The following is a 12,878-nucleotide window of genomic DNA, read 5'->3' as shown; positions in this document are numbered from 1 at the left end:
TGGCGTGAGCACCAGCTGTGTGTAAACTGAAATTGTCAGGTAGAGGATATAATAATAATAATAATAAATAATAATAATTAGGGCTGAAAAGATTAGTCAAGTAACTTGAATAATTCAATTACAAAAAGTATTTGAGGCACATTCTGTGCCTCGAAGCTCCATTTGAAGTTGTAGTGCAACCCCAATTCCAGTGAAGTTAGGACATTGTGTGAAATGTAAGTAAAACAGAATATAATGATCTGCAAATCCTCTTCAACCTATATTCTGTGTATACACCACAAATACAAGCTATTTAATGTTCAAACTGATTTTGAAATGGATGCCTGCAACACGCTTCAAAAAACCTGGAACAGGGGCAATTAAAGACTTGGAAAGTTGATGAATGCTCAAAGAACACCTGTTTAGAACATTCCACAGGTGAGCAGGTTAATTGGAAACAGGTGAGTGTCATGACTGGGCATAAAAGGAGCATTTCTAAAAGACTCAGCCGTACACAAGTAAAGATGGGGCGAGGATCACCAGTTTGTGAACAACTGCGTGAAAAAATAGTCCAGCAATTTAAGAACAATGTTTCTCAATGTTCAATTGCAAGGAATTTAGGGATTCCATCATCTACAGTCCATAATATAATCAGAAGATTCAGAGAATCTGGAGAACTTTCTACATTAAGCGGCAAAGCCGAAAACCAACACTAAATGCCCGTGACCTTCATTCCCTCAGGCAGCACTGCATTAAAAACCGACATCATTGTGTAAAGGATCTTACCACCTGGGCTCAGGAACACTTCAGAAAACGAGTGGTCAGTTAACACAGTTTGTTGCTACATCTACCAGTGCAAGTTAAAACTCTACCATGCAAAGCAAAAACCATATATCAACAACATCCAGAAACGCCGCCGCCTTCTCTGGGCCCGAGCTAATTTGAAATGGACAGACACAAAGTGGAAAAGTGTGCTGTGGTGTGATGAGTCCACATTTCAAATTGTTTTTGGAAATCCTGGACTTCGCATTATGAAGTGCAAAATACAACAACAGAGACTCCAGACTGTTGAACAACTGAAGTCGTACATCAAGCAAGAATGAGAAAGAATTCCATCTACAAAGCTTCAACAATTAGTGTCCTCAGTTCCGAAATGCTTATTGAGTGTTGTTAGAAGGAAAGGTGATGTAACACAGTGGTAAACATACCACTGTCCCAGCTTTTTTGAAATGTGTTGCATGCATCCATTTCAAAGTGAGCAAATATTTGCTCAAAAACAATAAAGTTTATCAGTTTGAACATTAAATATCTTGTCTTTGTGGTGTATTCAGTTGAATATAGGTTGAAGAGGATTTGCAAGTCATTGTATTCTGTTTTTATTTACATTTTACACAACGTCCCAACTTCCTTGGAATTGTGGTTGTACATATGCCAGGCCTGTGTGGCGCTGCAACATCCCCAGAAAAAACAAACAAACAAAAAAAAAAAACAGAAGACTAGAGCATGTGCACAAGCCGTGTAAGAGCTAATCTGTAGCACCAAAAGCTACTACTTTCCAACCCGACACAAAAGATTAAAATAAAGCCTTTTAAGAGAGCGTCCACGCTTATCATCTGAAATAGACTTACTGCACATTTAAAGCGAAACTGACTCAAAACGGTACATGAAAAGCAAATGGCGCTTGTCTTTGCAGGCGTACAGCGGAACGCACCGCTGTCTCGTCAGGGTTAATAACATCAGATCTTAAAGTTCAGAGTCCATTGTATGCCCCCCCCCCCCCCCCCAAAAAAAAAAAAAATAAATTACCAGTACTCACAGATATACTTAAACATCCCTTGTTTATTGTTTCAGCATTCTAAAGAAACAGATGGAGGAGGGAGGGAGGGAGAGAGCGCACTTCATGTACTGTTTTGAGAACAGAGCGCATTTCCAAAAATAAATAAAAGTACTTCATTTATTCATTTGGAGTCAGTTTGGGTAATTTGTTGCACCCCTCCCAGAGCCCAGTTTTTCACATGCTGTGCTCACGTTCACGTTCAGCCTGACTGAGGATTACACCGACCACCTGCGCTTACGGCCCAGTGTCATAGTCCATGAGCCAGTCATCAATTTTGACCTAATCGGTACCACTTAAGTTGACTAAAAGATCCTTAGAATCCAGCCTCAGTGTACCATGGTCTACACAAAAATGTATGATAGCCATCCCAGGGTGGTAGCTGTAGCCAGCTAGGGGTCAACAAAGAATTACACAGAGATCAAAATTTAAAAATGCTCCAATCACATTGAAAACTATACCACATAATTTGTGTGATATAGTTTATGTGGACACTCAGGTACTTGCCTGGTTGAAATAAAAGGATTAATAAATGGAATAGTTTTGGCTGTGTTGAATGTTTGGCCTCCAAAGTAAAGGTCAAACAAGGTCGACGTCCATTGAATTCTATGACATGTGACATACGTTACCCTGTAACATGATAACTAAGCATGGCAGATGGTCCAAACTATTCCTTTTTAGAATCCTATTAACCCAAACAATAATTTGCATAATTTTTTTACTGAAATTGGAGCAACTTCAACTTTTGACCCCTGTACAAACTGAAACTAACCTTTGTCACCATTTTTGCTGTTTTTAATCCATAACTCCATAATATTGTCATAGATGGTCCAAACTATACTTTTTTGCATTTGTTATGATCAGACCAATAATGTCATATAGTCTTCAATGTGATTGGAGCATTTTTCCCTATATCTGTGACCTTATCCAGCCTTATGCCCCTGCCAGGGCTTTGAGGTCTGTGGACCAAAATCTGTTGATGGTTCCTCGCACCCATTTTGCAACCAGAGGAGAGCGATCCTTCCAGGTTGTTGCTCCCAGGCTTTGGAATGGTCTCCCGCTCTCTCTGCACTCACTGGACTCTGTTGATACTTTTAAAAGCCAACTTAAGACTTTCTTTTTTACTCAAGCGTTTGCTTAGCTTTTAGGCTGCTCTGTTATCCTATGTTTGTTTTATGTCTTGGCCATTGTCTGATGTTTTGTGTGGTGTACTCTGCTTTTATGTTGTGAAGCACCTTGTGGCTCTTGTCTGTGAAAGGTGCTATATAAATAAAATTTTCTTACTTACTTACTTACTTACTATTTTTACATTTTGACCTCTGTGTAATTCTTTGTTGACCCCTAGCTGGCTACAGCTACCACTCTGGGATGGCTTTCATACATTTTTGTGTAGGCCATGATACACTGAAGCTGGATTCTAAGTGTCATTTAGTCACCTTAAGTGGTACCGAAAACCTGCTTCACCCATAGAGTATCAGGGGAGTGCTGAGCTGCTGATACTCTACTACTTATAATCGATAGCTGCTGCCCTAATAATAATAATATCGTCTATTTTGTGAGACTAAGTGTGCAGCTCCAAAGAACCACGCAGATTTCGTTCAGAATTAATAATTTCAGAGTGAATCACCATTTTAAATCAAAGGATACCACTTTCAAACTTTATACTGCAAACAATAAACTATAACCGACCAACCCCCCCCCCCCCCCCCCCCCCCCCCCCGGTTCTTTATGAAACATTGATCTTGACGTGCAGTAGCCGTCTGAAGAGCTTAGCTCAGAGGCTATGGGGTTCCATTTGTGTCATTAATATCTGGAAGGAAATGCTTTCTAATTCCTTCCAGATATTCCTTTAAATTTCTATTTCTGTCCAGAGATCAAGGATCCATCATGTACATCAAGGATCCAGTGGCCATGTACAGATTTTATTGATTTTTATTTATGTCCACAAATCAAGGAGCCAGTGACCAGTTTCATATTTATTTACTTTTAATTACTGTTTATTTCAATTTATTCATTTTATAGGGCACCAACTCACGACAGCGTCGCCTCAAGGCACCTTACACAAAAAAATTCAAAATCAGTTCAAAATGAGTTAAAAAATTAAAAAGCACAGTTAAAAGATTGAAACAAGCACAATAAAAGAGTACAAATTAACTAGAATTTTAAAAGTATGCTAGCACAATATTCTAACCATAGGACAGAGTGAAAAGATGTGTCTTAAGTCTGGTTTTAAGACTCAGTAAAATGCTGTTGACATCACTAAAGTTTTCTGTTATACTGTCCCTACGGTATGAGCGGGCTATGAGAATTCTTGACAGGCAGAAGGGAGGCAGCCGCTGCCGCCCTTCCCCCTGGCGTGCACCTGCTGTCTCTGTTTACAAACAGGCAGCTAACATTAGCTAGCTCTGCATCATGGCTGAAGGAGGCGATGCCTGCACTGAACTTTTCCGGACCTTATTCCAGCCACGTTTCTCCCTAAGCAAGTAAGTCGTGTTTCCCACGGGGCAGATGCTACATGTGTAAAAGAGAGACTATTATTTTGGTATTTTCTCTAAAGTTATCAGTGGAATAGTGCTTGTAGCAGTAGACATCGCGTCAGTTAATGCACCTGAATCACGTGCGCTTCATATGCAAATCGCCATAATGTTGTTAAAGCACATTTTAAAGCTATACATAATACCGTGAATCCACAGTATTTTTGCCCACGGTTATCATACCGTCCAAATCTCATACCCGCCCATGCCTAGTCATGTAGTGTATCGAGATGCTTATCGAATTGTCAGTGATGAGATTCACATGCCTACTGGGTGTGGATTGTCCTGATTGTAGATGGGTCAAAATGTATCTTTACAAATCCAATCCACTTTATTTATATAGCACATTTAAACAACAGAACAGTTTCCAAAGTGCTGCACATAAAAATGATTATACGACTATACAAAACAATAAACCAACTCAGATACTATTAAATAAATAAATAAAAAATGCAAACGCAATTTGACTGGTCACGTGAAGACAGTACAGATGACTGTGTAGAGAAATCAGACATTTTTTAACAACAGCGGTCTCTCTAGTACATTGGTGTCCAAACTATTCCAGAAAGGGCTGAGAGGGTGCAGGTTTTCTTTGCAGCCACTGACTTCAGCAGGTGATTTCACTGATTAACATTTCAATTTATTTTCATTTATATAGCGCCAAATCACAACAGAGTTGCCTCAAAGCACTTCACACACGTAAGATCTAACCTTACCAACCCCCAGAGCAACAGTGGTAAGGAAAAACTCCCTCTGAGGAAGAAGCCTCAAGCAGACCAGACTCAAAGGGGTGACCCTCTGCTTGGGCCATGGTACAAACATAAATTACAGAACAATTCACAGAACATTTCACGGACGAATATACAAGAAATGCTATTAGCGCACAGGACAGGAGGATCGCCAACATGCATACAACTCCCATCTCTGGATGGAGCTGCACCTTAAACAGAGAGAAAAAACAGAATCAGGCATCAGAAAGACAAAAAATACTGTATAATATGCCAGCATTAAACAACAAGAAAAACAGAGAAATACTAAGGTGATCGCCGGCCACTAGCCCTAAACTTCACTAAAAGTCCCAGAATTTAGGTAAAGTTGAGGCTGCAACCCACTCCAATTACTAATAAATGAATTAAGAGTAAAAAGCGTAAAACAAAACTGTACCAGTATGCTAGCCATATGAAAGGGAAAATAAGTGCGTTTTAAGTCTGGACTTGAAAATCGCCACAGAATCTGACTGTTTTATTGATGCAGGGAGATCATTCCACAGAACAGGGGCACAATAAGAGAAAGCTCTGTGACCCGCAGACTTCTTATTCACCTTAGAGACACAAAGTAGTCCTGCACCCTGAGAACATAAAGCCCGGGTCGGTACGTAAGGTTTAATTAGGTCAGATAGGTAGGGAGGTGCCAGTCCATGAATAATTTTATAGGTTAGTAGCAGAACCTTACAATCTGATCTCACTGGGACAGGAAGCCAATGAAGGGATGCCAAAATGGGTGTAATGTGGTTGTACTTTCTGCTTCGTGCCAGAAGTCTGGCTGCAGCATTTTGAACCAATTGGAGACCCCTAATGCTAGACTGCGGTAAACCAGAAAATAGAACATTGCAGTAGTCCAATCTAGAAGAGATAAATGCATGGATCAGGGTCTCAGCATCAGCCATAGACAGGATGGGATGAATCTTCGCTATATTTCACAGGTGGAAGAAAGCAGTCCTAGTAATATTTCTAATGTGGATGCCAAAGGACAACGAAGGATCAAAAATTACCCCAAGGTTCCTCACTTTGTCAGTGTGATGTATGACACAGGAGCCGAGGCTGAGCGTTAACTGGTTAAATTGATGCCAATGTCTCACTGGACCAAGAACCATCATTTCAGTCTTATCAGTGTTTAAAAGTAATAGGTTTCTAGACATCCAACTTCTCACTACTGCAAGGCAATCTTCTAAGGATTTTATGTGAACGAGATTACCAGCAGTTATCGGCATGTATAACTGAGTATCATCTGCATAGCAGTGAAAGGTAATGCCAAAACGCCGCAATATGTGCCCAAGGGGTGCTACATAAAGGGAGAAAAGCAGTCAGCCTAAGACAGACCCCTGTGGAACCCCAAATTTCATGTCCTAAGGTTAGAGGTAGTGTTACAGAGTGAGAACGACTGGTCAAGTATGACGTCAGCCATGCAAGGGAACTCCCAGTAATCCCAAAATGATTTTCCAGCCTATCAAGTAGAATATGATGATCCACTGTATCAAATGCATCACTGAGATCTAACAGCAACAGAACCGTAGTGGTGTCTGAATCCATTGTAAGCAGAAGATCATTCACCACTTTAGTAAGAGCCGTCTCTGTGGAATGATATTTTCTAAAAGCAGACTGGAGTGGCTCAAAGAGATTATTCTCAGTAAGATAGTCTACGAGCTGCTGTGACACCACTTTTTACAGAATTTTAGAGAAAAATGATAGATTTGATAACGGCCGATAGTTTTTCAATACACTAGGGTCAAGATTAGATTTCTTAAGTGATGGTTTAATCACTGCAGATTTGAAACATTTAGGAACAGATCCAGAAGTTAAAGAAAGATTAATAATTTCCAGCACAGTCGGCCCAAGAGTGGGCCACAGGTCCTTAAACAGTTTTGTTGGTATAGGATCAAATAAACAGGTTGTGCTTTTTGTTGACATTACGAGTTTTGTCAGCATGCCTATTGAGATACTATCAAATTCTTTAAATCTAGGTAATACCTCAGTAGTGGCGCCCACCTCAATAGCAGGGTGTAGTGGCTGGGTTAAGGCATGCTGGGATATGTTTAACCTAATTAACCTAACCTAAAGTCTTCTATTTTCTTCCCAAAGTAATCCAGGAAATCTTGTGCTGTAAAAGGAGAGCGAACTACAGGTGGTTGTCCATGCATAAGTGTTGCCACCATGTCAAACAAGAACTTTGAGTTATGCTTGTTTTGTTGATCAAATCAGAGTAGTAGGTCCGCTTTGTAGCCAATAGTGCATGCTTATAGTCTAAGATAGCATTACGCCACGCAAAGTGAAATGCTTCTAATTTTGAACGACGCCATTTTCGTTCTAGACCTCTTGATTTATGCTTGAGGTCACGCAGATAATCGTTGAACCAAAGTGACTGTGTTTTGGGGGAGCGTGGTTTTAACACAGGTGGTGCAATGATTTCGAGTGTAGTTTTGAGCACTGAGTTTAAACTATCCACAAGTCTGTCTAGTGACTGGGTATTTGTCAGATGTGAAGCTAAGACATCAGGCAGTCTAGCTTCGAGTTCAGTCTTAGTTGAGGAGTTGATGCATCGCCGTAATGATATATTAGGTTATTGTTCCACTAAACACGGCAGCGAAACTGTAAACCTAATAAGTGAGTGATCAAACATTCCTTTGAGCAGGTGGGATGAGTTCATCAGTGAAATCACCTGTTGGAGTCAATGACTGCAAAGAAAACCTGCACACTCTCAGCCCTTTCTGGAATAGTTTGGACACCACTGCTCTAGTACTATGTCATGGACTTGACATAATGCCAGTGTGCTCATGTTTCAAAAAGGATTAACTCTAAAGGACATCAGTGTTCCTATTGTTGCTGTCTTGTGTCATGTGTGTGTAGTCCAGTGACAACAAAGCAGAAAGTCAGTATGTTGCATTACAGGCCATAGATATTATCTTTTATCCTGACCCAAACAGTTTCACTTTCACAACTAGTTGGACGGCATAGCAGAATAATTGTGCATTTTGTGCCAACGTAGGAGGTTTGCTGGTTCTCACCTTTATCTGTCACAGCTCAGACTTTCAGAGCTGGAAAAACAAGGTACTTTTTACAGAATTACCTTAAGAAATTTTGTGGCTCCACTCATTGATCATTAATCCTTATTCCTTGAACGTCACAGTGAATGAACTGCTTGTTGTGCTGATTGCTGCTCTGTCACAGAGCACTGTAGTCTGCATAGGATGATTAGTCACAGTCAACCGATATTGATTTTTCAGGGCCGATACGGATTACCAACAAGCTTTGGAGGCAGATACTGATATTTGAGGCTGATTTGCCTGCTGTAAAATTGCCAAAAAGGTGTCAAAATTTAGTATAACACACTTTTAACACAAAATGTTCTTTAAAATGTTTTGCAGCATATGTTTAATTCACAGAACCTTTCAACATGGCCTTCACACAAAGTTCAAGGAGCATTATTATGAAGTTGAACAAACAAATAAATAAATCCAGCCGACACAGCTCCAGTCTGCACACTGTTGTCATCTTCTCTGTCAGTCTGTGGGACATCAGCCTTCAGGACTGACAGGCTTTACTTGTGATGTCTAACAAATCAAGTTATGCTGTGGGAGGGACTTTGTTACAAAACAAAAAGCAGCAATTCATATTTTGAAATAGTGATAGGGGCTAACAGCCAATCAGTGTCTGAAGTCAGGGGCCATTTCATATATTGTAAATTTTCAGATCCTGATAAGCAAGAAATGATTCAGTTTTAAAGGTCATAGATCAAAGGTCAAAGTCAGGAAAAATATTGGAAACATCCCTATCCTTTAACAATGAACAAATTTTCAAGATTACATAATTCTGTTATAAAAGATCAAATTTCTGTTCATATTTGAGAGTGCTAGGATGGCATCCTTTATCGGCTGACAGTTTGATATGGATGTGATGCAGATTACAGATTTTGTTGCAGTTTTAATTTATCATTTCAAACCCCATTTAATGTATATTTTATTAGTTATTGACTTCATTGGCCTTTGCAGGTGGGAGACATGGTGAAGGTGACAAAGATCAACGTGAATGGCCAGTGGGAGGGTGAGTGCAAGGGTAAACGAGGCTACTTCCCCTTCAACCACGTTCAGTTATTGGAGAAACACCAGCCTGAAGATGAAAGCTAAAGAAGACTAACAGTCACCAAAGACAGGCCCCCCCCTGACAAACTGAAAGAAAAAGCTCAATCCGGATGGAACATTTCCCATTCCTCCCGTGAAATGTGCTGTGTATGATGAAAGATCATGTGAATCAGTTGCAAATACACCTGTTCCTGAAATAAAAACATCCCTGTTAGTAGTTGAAGCATCGTTTTCTGTTACTGAAATCTCCATACTGGAGATGACTAGAATGATTATGGTAACAACAAGCTCACTCGTGGACACATTTGCAGTTTCTGTGACAATTTGGCCGCTCTGGACAAAACAGCCTTGCTTCTGGAGACCAAAGTGGAAAAAACATGGACAAAGAACACAAGAAGTGATCATAAGGTTGGTATATTTGCCTGTGTATTTCTTAATCATTGTTAAACAGTGTTTTTTTCACGTGCATTGAATAGTTAGCACTTCAACAATTATTTCTGCGTGTGATCGAAGCCAAGCATGCTGATTGTTTGTCGGCGAATCGGTACAAAGCTGCGTGGCGGGCACACTACATGATACAATTTTGGCATCAAGTACAATCAACTTGCCCTACCTGAGTGTGAAATGAAAATACATGGGTTTGTGCATGTATGCATGTATATGTGTGTTCTTATTATATGCAAACTTTCTCAACTGTTTCTCCACTGTAGTGAAGAAACGCTGTTTTGGCACTACGTCACATCCTTGTGTACCGAATTACATAAAAACCCATGTACGATAATGACTCTCCATTTTGGGCTTCCTTCATCAACTGTTGTCCTTCAATGTGTACATTTTTTCACAGTTGTATCAATTATTACACTCCATATTCAAGAAATGATAACTCACCATGTTTTCCAGAAATGAAGCCGTTTTGTCCAGAACGGCTGAATTGTGTTGGAAACTGCTGATGTGTCCGCAAGTGAGCTTGTTGTTACCTTAGTTGTTCTAGTCCTCTCCAGTATGGCGATTTCATTAACGGAAAACAATGCGTTAAGTTACTGATAGGGATGTTTTTATTGCAGGAATAGGTGTGTTTGTGACTGATTTGAGTGATCTTTCATCAGAGACTGCACATTTTACAGGGGAACGGGAAATGTTCCATCTGAATTGAGCTTTTTCTTTCCGTTTGTTAGGGGGCTTGAAAGAGATTTCTACAAGCACACAGGATGTGGACCTACCGGCTGTGTTGCTCAGTTACTCCTGACCATACTTGATTGTCATTTTGGGGAATGTGCATTATAATCTGCCTGCACTAAGGTCAGGCTGATGTGGGTTTGGTGTTTACTTACCTATTTACTTACTAATTCTTCCAAAAATAGTATTTTTGTATTTATTTGATATATTATTTTCACTGGCTAGTTTACAATTTTCACTGTTAGATGTTCTGTTTCGATGGATGTATGTTCTGATTTTTATTTGCCATTACATCCAGCTCTATAGAACTTAACAGTATACTGGGGTGGTTAGTTTAGCATAGCTGATTGGAAGCAAGTGTTAGCCTAGTGAGATCTAAAGGGCATGGATATATTTCTGAAATTTCTGGACTTTTCGTTGAAATGAAAGCATTGATCAAATGTTTTACAGGGCACAGCAGTTTTTTGTGGGTGTGTGCACGTGTACGGCTGATTAGTACCTGTGCCATGTTGTTTTGCTTTATTTAAATTTTTGTTGCTAATGAAACATACATTTTCTCATCATTGCACAGAACAAAACACTATATTACTGATTTCATTTAATTTAAATTTTATAAAAATGTTAAAATCTGAAGCTTTTACATATAGGCACTATTTAGCACCAACGACTGATATCACTTGAACTATGGTTTATACACTGTTCCTAATATTAGGACCACAGCTACTGATTATTTTCATAATTGAGTAATCAATTTATTAGTTGTTAGTTCTATAAAATGGTGAAAAATGTCATCACTGTTATCCAGAGCCTAAGATGATACCTTTTAAATGTCTTGTCTTTAAATATTGCTGAAGTTAAAGAATTTGGATATTAAATAAATACTCAGAACTCTTAAGAAATTATCAAAATAGTAGTTGATTAACTTAGTTAATCAGCGATTAGCCATTGGTGCTGTAATATATAACAGCCGCTCGTCGAGCTGACTCAGGGTTATGTTACCTTTCTGTGTATTCTCAACCAGCTGGGGGGGATAATGTACACGAGAGAATATGTCAGACTTAAAACTTTAATCAAAAGTATTTCCTGATGAATCTCTAATGTGGCAAAGGATTATCTTACCCCAGATTTGGCCAGTGCCACCTAATTACATTCATTACACACTAAAATATTTTTATATTAAAAGTGGAGAAATATAGAACAACAATAATATGCACACTTACCTGCCAAATATTCCTTAGTATCTGATTTTCTGTAGCTTAAAAGGCAAATCTGTTTTTAATATATTTACTTTTTTAAACAAGATATATACTATAAATACGGTTTGAAAGAACATATTTGACAAAGGCAGAAAGTCACTGCTGACAGATTCTCGTAGATATTGTGATTGTGAACAGCACCTCGAGTTCTGAATTTTCCTCTTGGCGCTGTTATCAGTTGTTAGCATTGTGAGTTTATGAGATACATCTTTTCTTCTTAGTTCTGTCTGTTTATCCCTTCCCAGATATGAGGCACATGTGCAGATTGCACAGTTTGTTGATATATATTACAGTATTTTTGAAATTGATTCATCACTTAAGCTAACAGTGGTTAGTACGTCACTAGATTCTAAGGTGTTGTAGTGGCCTGGAGTTAAATTGATTTGATGTGTTGAAATATTTTTATGTTCCTCATTAAAAGTGGCCTTAAGTTCCAGAGAAATGGTAAATTAGGTAGGATTACTTTGCAATGTAATCCTACCCAATTCTGGATAAACATATGTAGAACTCTGAGTTTGGTGGCTTCTGTTGGCAGCGCATCATGTGGAAAACATCCCTGAATTCCTTTGAGACTTTTCCTCTCTGCAAGAACAGTTATGAGTGAATTATTTTCCTTTTCTGTGCCAATGAACCTTAAAGATGCCTTAAAGATGAAACGTACCTTACAACACTAATGGTGTCTACACAGTATGTATTGTGCTCATCATGGAAGCTTGCAAGTGGTTCATGAAGCATCACTGGGCCTCCATCACAAGTGGCTGTGTGGTTGTAGAAACTGCACTTTTAATTGGTCAGGAACCATTTTTACCTGAGCAGGGTGTCAAACATCAAACTGTATTTTCCGAGTACAAGTCACATTTTTTTAACTAGTTTTGGAAGTCCTGCTGGTTATACTCCAGTGCAACTTGTATACAAAAAAATAAATAAATAAATTACACATTATTTATTAATAATGATAATTGCAATGACATATAGGACTTTTCCAGAAATTAAAGCATGAAACAAAAGAAACTCCATTCATAAAAGAATAAACGCCATTTATATAAAGTACACTGCAGCAATGCACAAAAATCCCAAGTTAAAGAGCTGAAAATACAGAATTAATGTGTGACACTCCAGTGTGACTTCTTTGTGGGTATTTTGTGGCATTTGTTAAACAGGTGAGCCTTATACTCTGGAAAATACAACAGCCATAAACAGTTCCCCAGGTAACCCCGAATTATACCACTTAGTCAGTCAGAAGC

General features: G+C 39.0%; 1 protein-coding gene across 3 annotated transcripts in view; it reads left to right on the top strand.

Moving 5' to 3' along the window:
• LOC117516947 (adapter molecule crk-like) overlaps positions 1-12,727 on the top strand; it is a 29,565-nt gene extending 16,838 nt beyond the window's left edge. For 2 of the 3 annotated variants that reach the window (XM_034177839.1, XM_034177838.1), the window contains one exon: positions 9,113-12,727. In XM_034177839.1, the coding sequence (XP_034033730.1) occupies positions 9,113-9,247 (135 nt within the window). In that variant the 3' untranslated portion in view covers positions 9,248-12,727. The remainder of the gene's footprint in view (positions 1-9,112) is intronic. The other variant, XM_034177840.1, reaches the window with a different exon arrangement.
• The last annotated feature ends 151 nt before the right edge of the window (positions 12,728-12,878 follow it).

This window comes from Thalassophryne amazonica, chromosome 9 (assembly GCF_902500255.1).
Source record: "Thalassophryne amazonica chromosome 9, fThaAma1.1, whole genome shotgun sequence".
Lineage (NCBI taxonomy): Eukaryota > Metazoa > Chordata > Actinopteri > Batrachoidiformes > Batrachoididae > Thalassophryne > Thalassophryne amazonica.
Note: the sequence above shows the minus strand (reverse complement) of the source record. Positions and strands in the feature narration are given on the sequence as shown.